This window comes from Tamandua tetradactyla, chromosome X (assembly GCF_023851605.1).
Source record: "Tamandua tetradactyla isolate mTamTet1 chromosome X, mTamTet1.pri, whole genome shotgun sequence".
Lineage (NCBI taxonomy): Eukaryota > Metazoa > Chordata > Mammalia > Pilosa > Myrmecophagidae > Tamandua > Tamandua tetradactyla.
Window position 1 is genome coordinate 142298090 of NC_135353.1, and position 15091 is coordinate 142313180.

The following is a 15091-nucleotide window of genomic DNA, read 5'->3' on the forward strand; positions in this document are numbered from 1 at the left end:
CTAAACATAAAATAACTATTTTAAAAGTCAGCCTCACAAACTCGCCTTTGATCTCTCATTCCCCTTCAGCTGCTGCTCATTTCTTATCTACACTTCACAGCCCAACGCTTCAGTGATGCTTTGTGTTCAGTCTTAAGTCTTCTTACTCTTCTATCTCCTTTTGCTTCTCCTCTAAAGCTATTCTTCTCAAGGTCATCGATGCCTTTCCTTGTTGTCACATCCAGTGGACAATGTTCTATAATGTTACCAACCTCTTGGTTGGTTACCCTCCCCCCCTCCTTTGAAACTCTTTCTCCTCTTTTGGCCACCATGACACCACAGTTTTCCTCCTGTCTCTCTGACTGTTCCCTTTTTTTTTTTTTTTTTTTGTATGCTGTATGGCGGGGATCACATTTCATTCTTTTTCCATGTAAGTGTCCCATTACTGCAGCCCCATTTGTTGAATTTTTGTTTTTGTTTTGCTTGTTTGTTTTGTTTAGGGGGAAGTGCGTGGGCCGGGATTCGAACCCTGGTCTCTTGCATGGTAGGCGAGAATTCTACCACTCAGCTGCTCTCACACACCCCCCTTACTTAGGCCTTTCTTGACTGCTTTAACCAAAGAACAGCCATTCGCCATCTCACACAAACTATTTTTCTCATCATAAGCTCCTGCTTGCTAGCTTTCAGAGCATTTTCTTATGCTGTTGCAATTTGGTGCATTTATTTGCTTACTGTATTTCTCCCCAACCATCCAGTTACGCTGTGAACTCCAAGAGGGCAGAAATCTGTTTGTTTGTTTGTTTGTTTGTTTGTTTGTTTTATACTGTAGACCTGGCTCCTAAGATGATAAATATTAGTAGAAGGAAGGAAGAAGGCAGGAAGGAAGGAAAGAAGGAAGGAAAAAAAGAAGGAATTATTTAACTAAGGCTGAGACTGCATCTTTCCCACATTATATGTGTTTCCATAGTTTCTAGTGCAATCTTGAAGCTACAGTACGATTTAATGCCTGTTTGTGTGATGAATAAATATGTTGAGAATTTCTCCCCATGACAGAATACAAAGAAACCAGGGAAAATGAGAGGCAGAAAAGACACGCCTTATCTTACTTCCAACCTAGGGTATCTTAAATGAACACTTAAATTAGAAAAATAAAAGTAATTTTAGGAATAGAATAAACCAGAGGGTCAGGCAAGGAGAGGACAACCTGCAGTACTGGAGTTTGGGATTGCTTTAGGCAGTCTGACAAATGGGGTTTTGCTCAGTTTCCTCCAGAGGTAATCCACCCTAGGCCAGGCATTTTTAAAGATTGGATTTTGAAATAAAGCTTTGCACCTCAGAATGTACACAGGCAGGAGAGCATATCCCTTCTCTCCACTGTGCCTAGTGCTTAAGTGTAAGAATTCTCGAATGAGATATGAAAGCAAAGACAACAAACCCTGCTGGATAATAGTCCCCAAGGACCTTAATAACAACCATTTTTAAAGCAAAGCCTGTGGAGTCCAAAATCCAGAGTGGTACGTTTAAGATGCATTGCTATGCAGTGGACCTGAAAACACACTTCTCATCTACCTGGAGCAAGCAGGCACCAGACCAAACAGCAGCCCTCAAATTAACTCTTGTCTCTCTCAAGATGACAACTCTGCTGCTTTTTAAAGATCCCAGTCACTGCCGATAGAATAGAAAAGGCAGCCACACCCCTCCCTTGTTAACTGTATTTCCCAAGCCAGTTATGACCCTCAGGCGGGTAGAGTCCAGTCCTCATCAGGCCGAGACTGTGGGTTCCATTCTCTTATGTAGGTGTCTCACAAAAAAATCCACAGACAGGAGATTTTTGTTTCGTTTTGCTCATTTTAATTTCTAATCTGTAACTGACTATTGTATTTGTAAAATACAATAAAAAAGGAATTGCTAGAAAAATACAGTAACAAAAACCAGACATACAAAATGCAAACCCCTTTTATTATTAGATTGCTATGGAAGTTTCTATAAAGATGTTCTCTCAGTTTCTGTTCTCCTGGTAGAATGTACACGTGTGTGTGTGTGTGTGTGTGTGTGTGTGTGTGCGCGCGCGTGCTCCAAAACCTCAGCTATTTAGAGTCCATGCTGCTTTGAGAATTCACATTTGGTGGCCTATTTTAGATAACCAAGTTTTCTCAATGGCTAAGGGAGTTTTACTTTTGTTTGTTTTTGTTTTGTCTGAGTACTTTAAAGCAGCGACACCTTCCCAGAGTAATTTGGATAAAAGTCATTTAAAGAGTTTCATGCACACTGATTCTTCCTTAAACAGAGTTTACTGAACAGGAGTTTGCTTTCTCTTGCAATTTTCATTAGTATTAGGTAGTTTGCTTTGCTGTAAAGCTCAGTGAAGCCTTGAGGGGCTTTCCGATTTCAGATCTTCCATTTTGAACTTCTAGATTCTTGGAAATCAGATCATCACTTTTTGTTTTCATAACAAGCTAAATTGAATTTGGTTAAAAAAAATTATGAGTAAATAGGAGTTAATGGCCTTTTCTTTATTCACATATTAACTGCTCTCAGAACAGATTCGAGGTGGCACTTCTACGGTGCAATTTGTAAGGTTTGTTCACGATTTTATTTCTTCCTCCATATTCTTTTCTCACTCTTAATTCTCAGCTCTAGTCACCATCAGGAGGCTGTCATTTTCGTAGTTCTTTTTTAGTGGCAAGTAATTCTCAATGCATAGGAAAGAAAATATGTGGGTACTGTTAGCCAGCATGTTTTAGAATAGTATCATAGCCATTTGTTTGGACAATAAAAAGGAGGTTGCAGAACTAATTTCTGGTATCTCCCTTCTTTCTTGTTCTCCTGGTAAAAATATTATAACTTTATTTATTCTTCTGGGTTGACTTATTACTTAAGAATACCATAGATCGTTCTACCTATCAAATAACACAGTATAAATTTAATGTCCAATGATCCTCTCTTTGACTTTACATTTTTTATAAATTTTTTTTCTCAGTGATTGCCTAAAAGAAGACCTTTATCCTACTTATTTTATGGAACTGGTCTGCATTCTGTTTCTAACACTAATCGTCCATCCCTATCAGGTTGTGCAAATCATTGGCTCTGCTCTCCTCTTCCCACCTGGAGTTCCCTCTTCCCTCCACTTCTCTCAATCCTCTCCGGCCTTCAAGACACAAACCAGATCCCATGACTTCCTGAACTCTATTTCTATCCCTTGATTTCCACATTATTTCTCTTAGTATAGTAATACTTGTATTAGTTAATGTTTATCAAAGGGTTATTATATACTGGACATTGTTCAAAGTATTTTACAAAAAAAAAAAAAACAGCCCATGTAATATGTAATATTCAAAACAACACAGCAAGTAGATATTAGCCTTTAATATTTCGTGAAGCCAAAGGAATTAAAGAGTTTCCAGAGTTGCACAGCTAATGAGGAAAAGAGAAAGAGGAGACTCAGGCTTATGTCTGTTGAATTCCATGTTGACCTTAGTTCTCCCTGGAGGGTGAGAAATGGGGCTTAAAAGAGAAGCAGGCCAGACTCTCGGGAGAAGGAGGAAGTGTGGGATTTGAGAAAGCATCCCAAGGAAAGCACATACCCCCTACTCTTGACACCTCTGCCTTAGGGCAGATTGCTTGTCTCATGTCTGAGCTTTCTTAGTACTTGCAGGTGAAAGTTGCTCCATAATTGTATAGAAGTTTAGTCCATGTGCTGCTGTGGGTGGTGGGGAGAGGTGAGGAGGCTACATATTATGTTCCATTTGTGCCCATTTTCTCTATTATTTCATGTTCTCTCTTTTTGTATTGGTACCTCTCTACCACTTTGGACCTTTTTCACTGTCTCCATATTAATAAGAGCATAAACTCACTCTTTGAGTGATGAAAGCAACGCTATTCTACATTATCTACTGGCAGTGCTATATTTGCTGCAATTTAGGTAGGAATATTTTTAATAGGAAAAGTTGCCATCAGCAAACTAAAACCAAGGGGTAGGTAACATTCCTACTAGCTAAGAGCACAGTCCCTGGCACCTGACTGCCTGGGTTTGAAATCTGGCAACAGCAGTTGTGGTTATTAGGTATGTGACCTTGGGCATTTTCTTTAACCTCTCTCTAATTTCATCCTCCTATCTGTACAATGAAGATATTAATAATTCCTAGAGGGTTGGTGTGAGCTTTTCTGCTTAAGGAAGAGGCGACATAAAATGACCTAAAAACACCTGTGATAATTGCTCTTTGATCCAAGCTGGCTGCTTTGAACATCCTCTGAGAATCAGGGACTTCCCCCAACCCCATTCGCAATACCAACCTCCTGCTCTTCTGTAGGCTCTACAGCTAAGACTCAATCTTAAGTCCAAAGCCATCATGGTAGTTCTCGGCAAACGTATGTTCCTTCCCATGTAGAACTCAGGTTGCCTACTTGTACTGGAAAATCCCCACTGCCATATGCCAGCCTCTGAAAGAGAGCTTTGTGTTCCCTACCAATATTCACCCCCATTTCAGGGCAACCTTCCTGAGTCCTTTAGCTTGACTAATTCCCTACCAGCTTACCCATCCCAAAGGAACATGGTCAAACTAGGTTTCGGCTGATGTGTTGATGGGCCCAGTCATTACTTGGTATGGCCAATTGTTCATGTGGCTCTTGTAAACAAAGAGATGAATTATTGATGAAGACATTCTGGTCTGGCAGCAGGGGCATTTTGTAGTTAGGAGTCCTTTCCAGTACAAGCAGTGTTTACTGACAGGTAGTCCCAGATGCCCAATCGCTAAATGAAAAACGAAAAGAGGAGACATGGTTTCATTTTTCATGTAGATATTTAATTAAGCCCAAGAAGGTGTGCATTAAAACCCATCAAAACAAATCAACTTATGTTGGTAAAGTTTTGATCAAAATCAGCCATGCTGCCTTTCGGCACGCTTTTCTCTGAAAAATTACTTTTCCTCTTTTTCGTAGTGTCCTTGTTCACCTACAATGACTACTGTGTTTTATACCCAATGCTGAAAGAAAATGGAACTTTGAGACAGCTTCAAGTCATCTAGAATCAGGAGACCCAGATCCACTTTCTAGCCCTAGCACTTACTTGATATGTGACTTTAAACTAGTCGGGTAAACATCTCTGAGCCCTATTGTTCTCATCTTTAAAACAGACAGAATATTATGGACCTCATGGAGCCAGGGGAAGGAATAACTAAAGCAGTACATATGGTTAGTGCTTTGTAAACTGCAAAGCATTCTACTCCATATGCTTCATCTGTGGCTCTAATCCACCATCTCAATGTAGAAAAGAGCTACTGGAGTAAGAAGTTACCTTTCTGCCAGTGCTAAGATATTACTTCATCTGATTCTGGATTTCCAAGGGGAGAAGTTTTTGTCCCAGTATGTCTGAGGTTTTGCAGAAAACTCTCATCAATGTTTAGTTGGTAAGGTGAATGAATTAAATAAAAAGTGCCCAATAGATTTTAGGAAAATTACAGAGAACTGTCTCTTGCATGCCTCTAATATTTCCCATGGTGATAAGATTAGACACATTAGCAGTCCTTCATAAATACATGTTTTTAAAATTCTATAGTTATTTCCTTTTTTAGATGATGCAACAAAGATGTTTAAACGCAGTGTAATGTACATAGTAAGGATGAGAAATTGGTGAATTAATGAATCAACATCCTATTCATGCACGGGAAGAACTCTAATTTCTTCAACAAAGAAAGAGTGATGTTTTCATGATATGCCTGAACTTAAGAAACTATTAACTGAGCCTGGGTCTCTGCTATACATGCAAGACCTAAAAATCCAAATGTACTATCATTTATATGTATGTTAATAGAGAAAGCTGGTCGTATGAGCCAAAATACTTTAATATCTTGAACAACTAAAATTTTGCTTTTAATTTGCTAAGTATGCACTCTGAGGCAAAGTTTTAAGTAGCGTGCAGATCAAATGCAACAAAGAGAAAACAAAGTAAAGTAAAAGAGAGAAATGGGGAAATTACCAGGATGACTTGGATCTGGTTGTTCTTTAGTCCCGAATTCTAGCGCTAAATTATCTCACTTTTCCTTTTTGATGAGGAAGTAGCAGTGCAGGCAGGGCATACTTGCCCATGTAGCTGCCCAAACATCAAATGGATATATACTTGACCGTGCACCATTACTGGTTTTCTACCACATATGACAGTTTCAAAAGCAGACTCGATCCTTTCAGAGTAAGCCTGGGTTTGATGGGATTGAAAAAGATGCTACTCAATCTGTTTGAGTATTTCCATGCTCTCAGCATTGGATGTGGTTCTATTCCGATTCCCCCTTCTGTCTTCCAGTCAAAGAGAATGGGACGGGACTCTCTTTAGTGTCCATCAGTGATACTTCGGCTGCCAAGTACAGTGACGGGAGACATTAGTTGTCCATCTCCCTCACTTTTGCAGCATTCACAACTCTGTAGCTAAGAGGCTGTGACTGAAAACACAAGCCCGTTCAGAATTTCTGCCATGTTTCTGCTGCCACTTTCCCCCCTTACTTTAGAAGAGTAATTTAATTCAATTTCAGAAAGAGAGGGAGAGGGGAAAAAAAAAACTTTTCTGGTCACATAGATCAATCTGATTGTTCAGAGCCTCAGAACGAATTTTTAAACTTGTTGAACAGAAGCATACAAATCTCTAAGAGCAAGTCAGATAATGTACAAAGGCTCCATTCATTGTGTAGGCAGGAAGGAATGCTGGTACCCAGCAGCTCTCTAAGGAATGTTCCTTTGGCTTTGGCTGTTCTGCTGGGAACAAGGAGGGAAACACATATATAAGATGAATTTTTAATGTCTCTGGCTTATAATGGCAAAATGATAAGAAAAGTTGGCTGTTTAATATAAACTGTCAGTTGCATATTCCAGGCCTGCTCGCTTTGAGGTCCCTCCCACATCCACAGGCCTGGCTACCGTTTAGCAAGGAGTACAAAGTGGCTGTTTATTATCATTGACTGGTGAGGCCTGTGCTCCAAAATTCATTCTGTCAACAGAAAGTAAGCAAAGTTGGCATTTTAAAGCAGGGTTCTTTCAGTCGCTGGGTTTCCTCAAGATTGCTATGCAGCAGGATCAGTGCTGTAGTCCCCGGTTCAAGCTGAAAATGTTGCACAGGAAGACATACCATGTAAAGGTCAGATTCTTCTACTATGATAATTTTCTTGATCTGTGTATGTACAAATGAGGTTGAATGCGTACCTCTTACCAAGGTCCACCTGCGAAGCCTGAAACTGTGATGGTGTTTTCAGTGGGAGCTCTTTCTAGGAAACACATGATGCTTTCACACCAAGGTGAATTTAATGTGCGGTGTCAAGAAGGTTCTCTCCTATGACAGAATCCCAGTGATGTGTGGACCAAGTATGACCTTGTTTCTTAGCCTCTCCGTGCTCTCATGGGCAAGGTCAACCCTACAGATTGCTATGTATGCGTGGAAAATATGACTTGCCCATAGCGTGGTAAAATGGTTGGCACGGGGTGTGGAGGAGATGTGTTGTACTTTATTATGGAATTTTATTTCAGATCAGTTCTGTAAAGCAATATATTGATCCATGAACTAGAGGTTACAACTTCTGAAATTTGTAAAAATAGGTCTAGGGAAATATTTGCCTTTTCATCTGAAACGTGTCTTCGTGTTAGCTGTCCCAATTGTAATGTTTTTTGAACTTACTCTTTAATTTAAAGAACTCAGTACAGTTTTGGCTGGTAATTCTGCATGTGTTCTGTGTCCCTGCTGTTTTGTAGGACCTCCAAGGAGAAATCGAGGCTCACACGGACATCTATCATAACCTGGATGAAAGTGGTCAGAAGATCCTGAGGTCCCTCGAAGGGTCCGATGAAGCGGTCCTGTTGCAAAGACGTTTGGATAACATGAACTTTAAGTGGAGTGAGCTGCGGAAAAAGTCTCTCAATATTAGGTAGGAAAAGATCAGGAGAGAAGTAGCCCGGAATGAAGGAAAATGGCAAAATTGTCTTCATTTTCCAAGCGCAAGTAGCTAATGCCTCGTGTGTTTATGTAAATCACCCAATTTCAGAATGATTCCTTTTATTTTGAATAAATGAATCATTCATTTACTTGGTATGGAGATGATACTTGAGGGTTCAGATTAGATTAAAATGGTGATTTTTATAACCACAGGAGAGATGCATATTAAGACATTAGAGTGAATTTAAATGAGGAGCACAGTATACTAATTTCATAGAGTTCTCTCTTGGCTTATCACAGGGTTATACAAAAAGTGGTAAAACTAATGTATGTTTATTATGGAATTCTTTATTTGGCATTCCTCTAAAGGATGCCCCTTAAATACTAATACCACATTATAATTAACAGTTTAGAGGAGACCTAGAGACAGATAGCAATTTCCTGCCTTTTGCCTCCTCTCAGATTTTGTTAAAATTCATCCTCTGTAGACTAAACATTTAGCTGATCTCTGCTCACCTACTTTGTACTTTGCCCTTTTCCGTGTACCAGCTTTCTTTTGAGAAGTCAACAGATGCATCTCAGCATCATTGTGGGGACAGGAGGGTGAAACTCCTTCTCTACCAGTTTTTTCATAGCTCAGTGGGGGGCAAAAGAGCACAGATAGTAAGTGAAATGCCCAGTTTTCACTTAAATGATCTAGTGTTGGGAATAGAAGCCTGGCTTTTTGCTTTGTAATCAGTTGTTTTTCCTAAATCCCTTCTCCTTGTAAAAATATGTTGTGCTTTGTTCTGTATTGGAGAGGCAGTCGTGGAGGGAGGTAGAATGGGACAGATAGACGTAGGAGTAGTTATGAGGGAAGGCAGTGACTATCGGGTAGTAGGATTACAGAAGGAAGATTTTTTTCTTCTTTATACGTTTCCTAAGTTGCCCAAATTTTCAATTCATGTTTGAATTCAATAATGAAAAAAAAATAGAGCTGGACTTTTATTCATTCAAAAGCATTATTGTAAAAATCTGCACTTAATATGAAATACTAGCAATGATAGCAACTACCCCGCGGTGCATCTGTGCACCATGTGATACGGTAAGCACTTTATATGCATTAGCTCACTTAATGCTCTTGGCAACTCTGAGAGATAGAGTCTATTATTACCCTATTTGCTCTTGCAGAAACTGAGGCACAAAGAGGTTAAATAACTTGCCAGTGTTGTATAGTTAGTAGTATCTGAGTCCGTGGAGTCTGGCTCCAGAGTAGAAGCTTTTAGCCAGTGTATTATACCATAGAGTGTAAAGAAAGAAGGAAAGGACAAGACTCACCTAACTTTTACAAGTCCCAAAAGATGCAATAGCACAGCAGAGTCCTCGGAGTAGAAAACGATTTATTCCAAGTTTGCACCCCAGCTCCCAAGGCACCTGTTTGTATCTCTCTGTTTCGTCCATGAAGTTTGCATCGATGCGTTGTTCATGATGAGTCTGAGGCAACAATGGGCAATGACATTTTCAAAGGTCTGGAGCCTCCGTTAATTTTCTAGAGCTTAAACTCTTACGAGAGGTCACTGTGTTTAAAGACAAAGGCCACTTTCATAATACTGTCATTAAAAAGGAATGAAATATGTAAGATGGAAAGGATCTTGTAGAGTAAAAAAAAGAAAGTTATTCTTCTTTGCAGGAAAGAAAAAGAAAGGTGCTATAACGATTCAGAACATCACTCAGTGCCTTTTCTCTCCTTCATGTGAACTTGATGAAATAAATGGAGAATTGAAAGCGGCAAATGGCATGTCAGCCAAAATATGGGCTCTTCATTCCCAGCAATTTCCCATATGCTGGCTACTGCAGTTCAATTCTTGCTGTCATTAATCAAATAGAAAACAGTTACCTTACCTTATCTAACATGCTGCAAATTCTGGAATCCAAATATGCACATCAATGATTTTAGCTTTTAAATAGGCCTCTCTAATAATACAGGACATGCTATAAGCATTCACTTATAAAAAGCCAAGAAGCAATTCTTCACATCAAAGCAATTTAGTTTATTTCCTGACACTTGGTTGAAATGAGAACATCAGTCAATCCATAGTGAATGGCAGGTTTCAATTGAGAGAGAAGCACAGGAGAGGTAGTCATTTGGGATGATTCCTAAATGAATGTCACTGAATTGAGACGGTCTGACCAGAGAAGTGGGTGATCTCTACAAGTTTGCTCACAGTTCTAAAGTCCTATTATTTTAATTCTGTGGTCATTCTTTCTGAACCCGGGGAAATTATTGAACTTTTCTACCTTGGTTTTCTTATATTTAAATGGAGCCAATTCATTCAAAGAAATGGTATAAGAAGAAGTAAATAGGATGTCATGGAGAGAAAAGAATCCTCTAGTTGAAATTTTATGGTGGTATCTCATAATTTAAAGAAGAGCCTATACCATCTGTTCCGCATGCTTTAAGACATTGCTTTTTGTGCAGGAGGAAGAAGGATGAAAAGTAAGGAGACATTGTCAGTTAAGTGCCAGCAAATAAAACAAAAGATTAACGGTCCATAGTGGGGAGAAAAGAAAGTGTTTTTGCTGTATGTACACATATACATACAAACACACACGGAGTTCTGAATGACATAATCCAACCTCAGGATGGTGGTCACTCAAAGAAAATGCTTCTCATTCTAAAATATGCCATATCCACAAACCTTACATTTTTATTTTTAAGATCTTAATAATTTAAGACATGGTCAAGTGAGATTTTATATATATATATATATATATATATAAGAAATATAAAGAGTTCAGGTTGATCTACACCATAGCATCAGCTTGTAGATTTCAGTACATACTGTTGACTGTGGGCATCACATTATTTGTTGTCAACAGGATTTCAGCGAAATTTCCATTCTGTGGGATTTTTGCACTTGGGGAAAAAAAACTTGTAAATGTTGTATAAATATGTTCACATTTATGAAATGTTGAACGTTAATTTGAGAGGCGAGAACACCAACATTCTACAGTCCACGCTGGCAGTAAATCTCTTAGGGAATACTTGGTATGACAAGTTAGAAGAGAGTTTTTTCCTACAATGGAGAACAAAGAACGAAGCGAGGCAGAATCTTTCCACCTGTGAGAGAAAAAGTAATTTGGGCCTTGAGTTTCTGTGGCCTTCTTTTGCTTACGCTTGGAATGTTAATTATTTCTGGAAGCTGGAGTTCATGGACCATCTCGGGGTGGGGCAGGGGAGAGTTTATGTCTCTTTAGTCTTAATTCCCTCCTTTTAAAGCCCCATACCTCATTTTATTTCTGTGGCTCCTTGTTGCTTCTACATTGGTACCTTTTCTTTCTGTATGCTTGAGTGCTATTTGGTTACACATGGGTACCAAAGATACGCAAGGATCTATGATTAGTTTCATAAAGGAAGTCAAGTGACAAATGAACAAATTCTGCTTTTCAGAGTCGAGTTTTATTGAGGATTTCAAAATAAGTATGAACCAAATCTCGCTTGAAATACCTGTGTCTAGAGAAACAATGATCATTTTAGCAGCCCCTGTGATTCCTGGACTCCTGACACCAAAGAGTTCCTTAAAGTCTAAGTGAAATATCCTACACGCCTAAAGGTTCTGCATTTTACCTAAACCTTACAAACAGTAGAAATTATCTCTTAGTAAAGATCAGTGCTTTTCTGATTGAAAGCAAGTAGCCTCTAAGCCCTTGTCTTCACTAATAAAGATAAATAGAAATTAGATAGACGCTAACTGTGCCCCTCCAAACCTCTTCTTTTATTTTCTGTTGTGTAGGCAGGCGTAATTAGATAAATATTTGGCAATTAGCAAGATTCGGTATTACTCAGGGGTCTAAAACATTTAAAGATTTATGAGCAAGGTTCGTAATTCTCATTTCCTGGGTCTAAACCTGACAGGTCAAGCTATATACTTTAGCAGCTGTTGTTGCCTTAGCATTTCAGTTTTGTCATTTGGAAAAGAAGAGGACTGAGCTATAATCTCTAAATTTCCTTCCAGCCCTAAAAATCTATGATATAAACAAGAAAAAAAAAGTCATTATGAATTCAAAGAGACGTTTTCAGGAGACATTCCAAATGTAAACATAGGTTAATCCTTTCTAAATATTTGCTATACCCTCTTGAAAATAAAAATAGAGCAGCCACTTCCCACAAATGTATTAGAAATGTGTCTTAAAAACAGTTCACAAGCTTCACATGATCAAAGAAAATTTTTTTCTGAGCTCATGGTCTTTCATTTTATTTAGATCTCCTTCAAAATCATGTCACTGAAAAATTCTACCTTTGTCCTGTGGAAACCAAGTATTGTTAATAAGGCATAGTCTGAAATACTTTAAGAAATTATTTCTCAAAGAACAGTCCTAGGGCTCACATGTAGCGTTTTTCAACTTCTTGTTAAAAGTGCAGGTTCCTAGGGTGGTGCAACAGTGGCTCAGTGGCAGAGTTCTTGTCTGCCATGCCCGAGACCTGGGTTCAATTCCCGGTGCCTGGTCATGCCAAAAAAAAAAGTACAGGTTCCTGTTAAAAGTGCATGTCAGATCTAAATCAGAAACTCTGGAAGTGAGACCTAGGAATCTGGCTTTTAAACAAGCTATTCAAATGTTTCTCATGCCCAGAACTAAAGTTAGAACCTCGGCTTTCGTTTGAATATCTTTGTATGTGTATGTGCTGTTCTCACATGTCTGTGTATGTCCTTTACAAGGCTTTTGCTTAAGTTTTTGTCCCCGTAATACATCTTTCCTTTTACTCCCGAGCTTTAGGAGGGAAAAGGAAGAAACAGTCATTTGATGCTCAATTTATGTGATCAAACATACCAAAATTGTACCTACCTTCATGCTTTAGGTAAAGTCCTCTAACCAACATATACAGGAGAGCTTTTTATTGTTTGTGGCCCCAGGTCTTTCTTCTGTTCCTCTCTTGAATCTGCACGCTGTCCTTGGTCCATTGGCTTCTAACATCCTCCCTATCTCATGCCGTGGCAATTCCTCAGATCCTTTGGAAAGAAGTTCCTAGGTCTCAGAGCTATTCATTTCCTCTTCTAGAGGACACACTAACCCATAAATAATTAGACTGCACTCTTTAACCTAGAATCATAGATAGTAGCACTTCCCAATGTAAGCAAAGCAGCAGCATATACCTCACCACAGGCAGCCTTGCCTGCCCATCCTTCAGCCCACATCCTCCTCTACACCTCTTGACCCCTGCCAAACCAGAGCAGGCCAAGCAGTAAGCATCTGTATGTTCTCACTTAGCTTACCTCCTTCCCCGTGCTTCAATGGGACTTACAGGCACTCTATAGATAATTATTTAATCAATGGGTCTCCTACCGTTGGTTGCTTTTCCATGTCTTGACTGTGCCCCCTTTCTACTTTCCTTTCAAAATGTCTTGTTTGACAGCCTTGCTTCTCCCTCAAGGGACCAAGCTGCAAATTCCAGACACCCCCGGGAATCTCTGTAACCAGTAGTTATTACATGCCATGAAACAGCAAAACTCTTGCGTAGGGGATTCTCACTTAGGCTTATCGTAGGAAAGTGCTAGCTGAAACGTAAGAAGGAAACAGTAACATAAAAGAGCCGACCTCTACACTGTATGCAATCTGCACTGTTATGCCTAATTCAAGTATTTATGGTATTTCATGATTTGTTTATTACATAATAATACCCTTATAGCCTTGAACAATTAATTCCTCTTGTTTGATGGGAATGCCTTCAGTTTTCCTGAATGAAATGTTTATATTGCTCATTATAGAGGAAAATCATGACTGTTTGGAAAAGTATGAAGATGAAGGGATAAATCACCTGTAAATCCACTTCTGGGGATAACCCAGTTGTTAGTTGTCATTCTAGAACTTTTTTCATGCATGGTTGAGCATGTGTGCACAAATACAAACACACACAAACATTTTAGACATTTTTGTAAACTGATTTTTCGCTTAGCAATTGACATGGTGATGTTTCCATGTCCATAAATATTTGCCAGTGCCCTTAGAGTGAATGTCTGCATAGGATTTCATTGCATGACATCACCATTATATATGTAAACATTTCCCTAAATTGAATGTTTAGGCAGTTTCTACTTTGCCTCAATCGTAAACGATGCTAAAAATAATATTCTTATACCTATATCTGTGCACACTTTTCCCATTACTTTCTTAGTATAAATTCCTTGTGTTCAAACTTGTGTGCCATTGTATTTGCACATTTTAAAGATATTTATGTATCATCAACTCATCCTTCAGAAAGTTTGAAGGAATTTAATTTTGACAGATAGGTGCTCTTCGATTCTGTTTGAGACCAAAAGAAATTGGTATTCGGAAATGTCAGGCTAAGTTCCCAAATGGCCAAAGGAAATGTTTCTTTCTACTTGGTTGCTTTGCTTTGCAGTTCACTTTTTACAGCATTGGAGACTATGCTTTACTTTTATTATAGACAGCATTAATTTTATTGCATTAATTAGTAATTGCTGGTAATAGTTGCGTAATGCAGCGTAATTCCTGATTTACCTGAGGACAAAGCTTTGACTAACATTCTTTGTTTCCTCTCTGTTTTCTGGATGATGATTTATTTTATTAATTTCACCTTTCATCTGCAAATGAAATGTGGATTTTATAACACAGATCGTTCATTTGTATATTCTTAACTGGCTTCTAAGTATTAACGTGTTCTAAATGCAGTTTCTGGTAACACACTAAATTATTCCCCTGCTTAAATTATTCATGTTTGGGAGAGGATTTGGGGCAGATGTCTGATTTTACTCTTCCAGGTGAGTTGTTGTCTCAGTACCTTTTACACAAAGGAAACAAAGCGGAAAATGTTGGTACTTGGTGAAAACAAATCCCAGGTGCACACGAGTAGAGAAGGGTTGTGGGAGAGGAGAAGCATATGGTAAAAGGAGCAGGAAGGACAGCAGACGGAAGGAGTCAATGGAAGAAGCTGCTTAGGGTGTAGAAATGGAAAAGTCAAAATACGGGGAGAGACCTTTCCATTTCTCAAAACAGAAAGAATTCCAGTCCTAGCATAAGTCACCTAGAAAGGGAGAGGTTTATATTAGTTACTGGGTCCAGTGTTTCTCCTACTGAAAATGTTAGATATCATTTATTGCTACAGTATGGGAAAATCATCCATTCCAGTGTATATCTCATGCCAGAAGTCTCAGAATTCTGCACGTAGAAATAAACATATGGCTAAACACTGCTTTCCCTCAGAAT

General features: G+C 38.9%; 1 protein-coding gene across 10 annotated transcripts in view; it reads left to right on the forward strand.

The window, feature by feature from the left end:
• The window catches only part of DMD (dystrophin), a 2428671-nt gene that overhangs the window by 2040181 nt on the left and 373399 nt on the right, over positions 1-15091 (forward strand). For 9 of the 10 annotated variants that reach the window (XM_077145121.1, XM_077145123.1, XM_077145120.1 and 6 more), the window contains one exon: positions 7708-7880. In XM_077145121.1, the coding sequence (XP_077001236.1) occupies positions 7708-7880 (173 nt within the window). Of the gene's footprint in view, positions 1-6976; positions 7100-7707; positions 7881-15091 lie in introns of those variants that run through there. The other variant, XM_077145130.1, reaches the window with a different exon arrangement.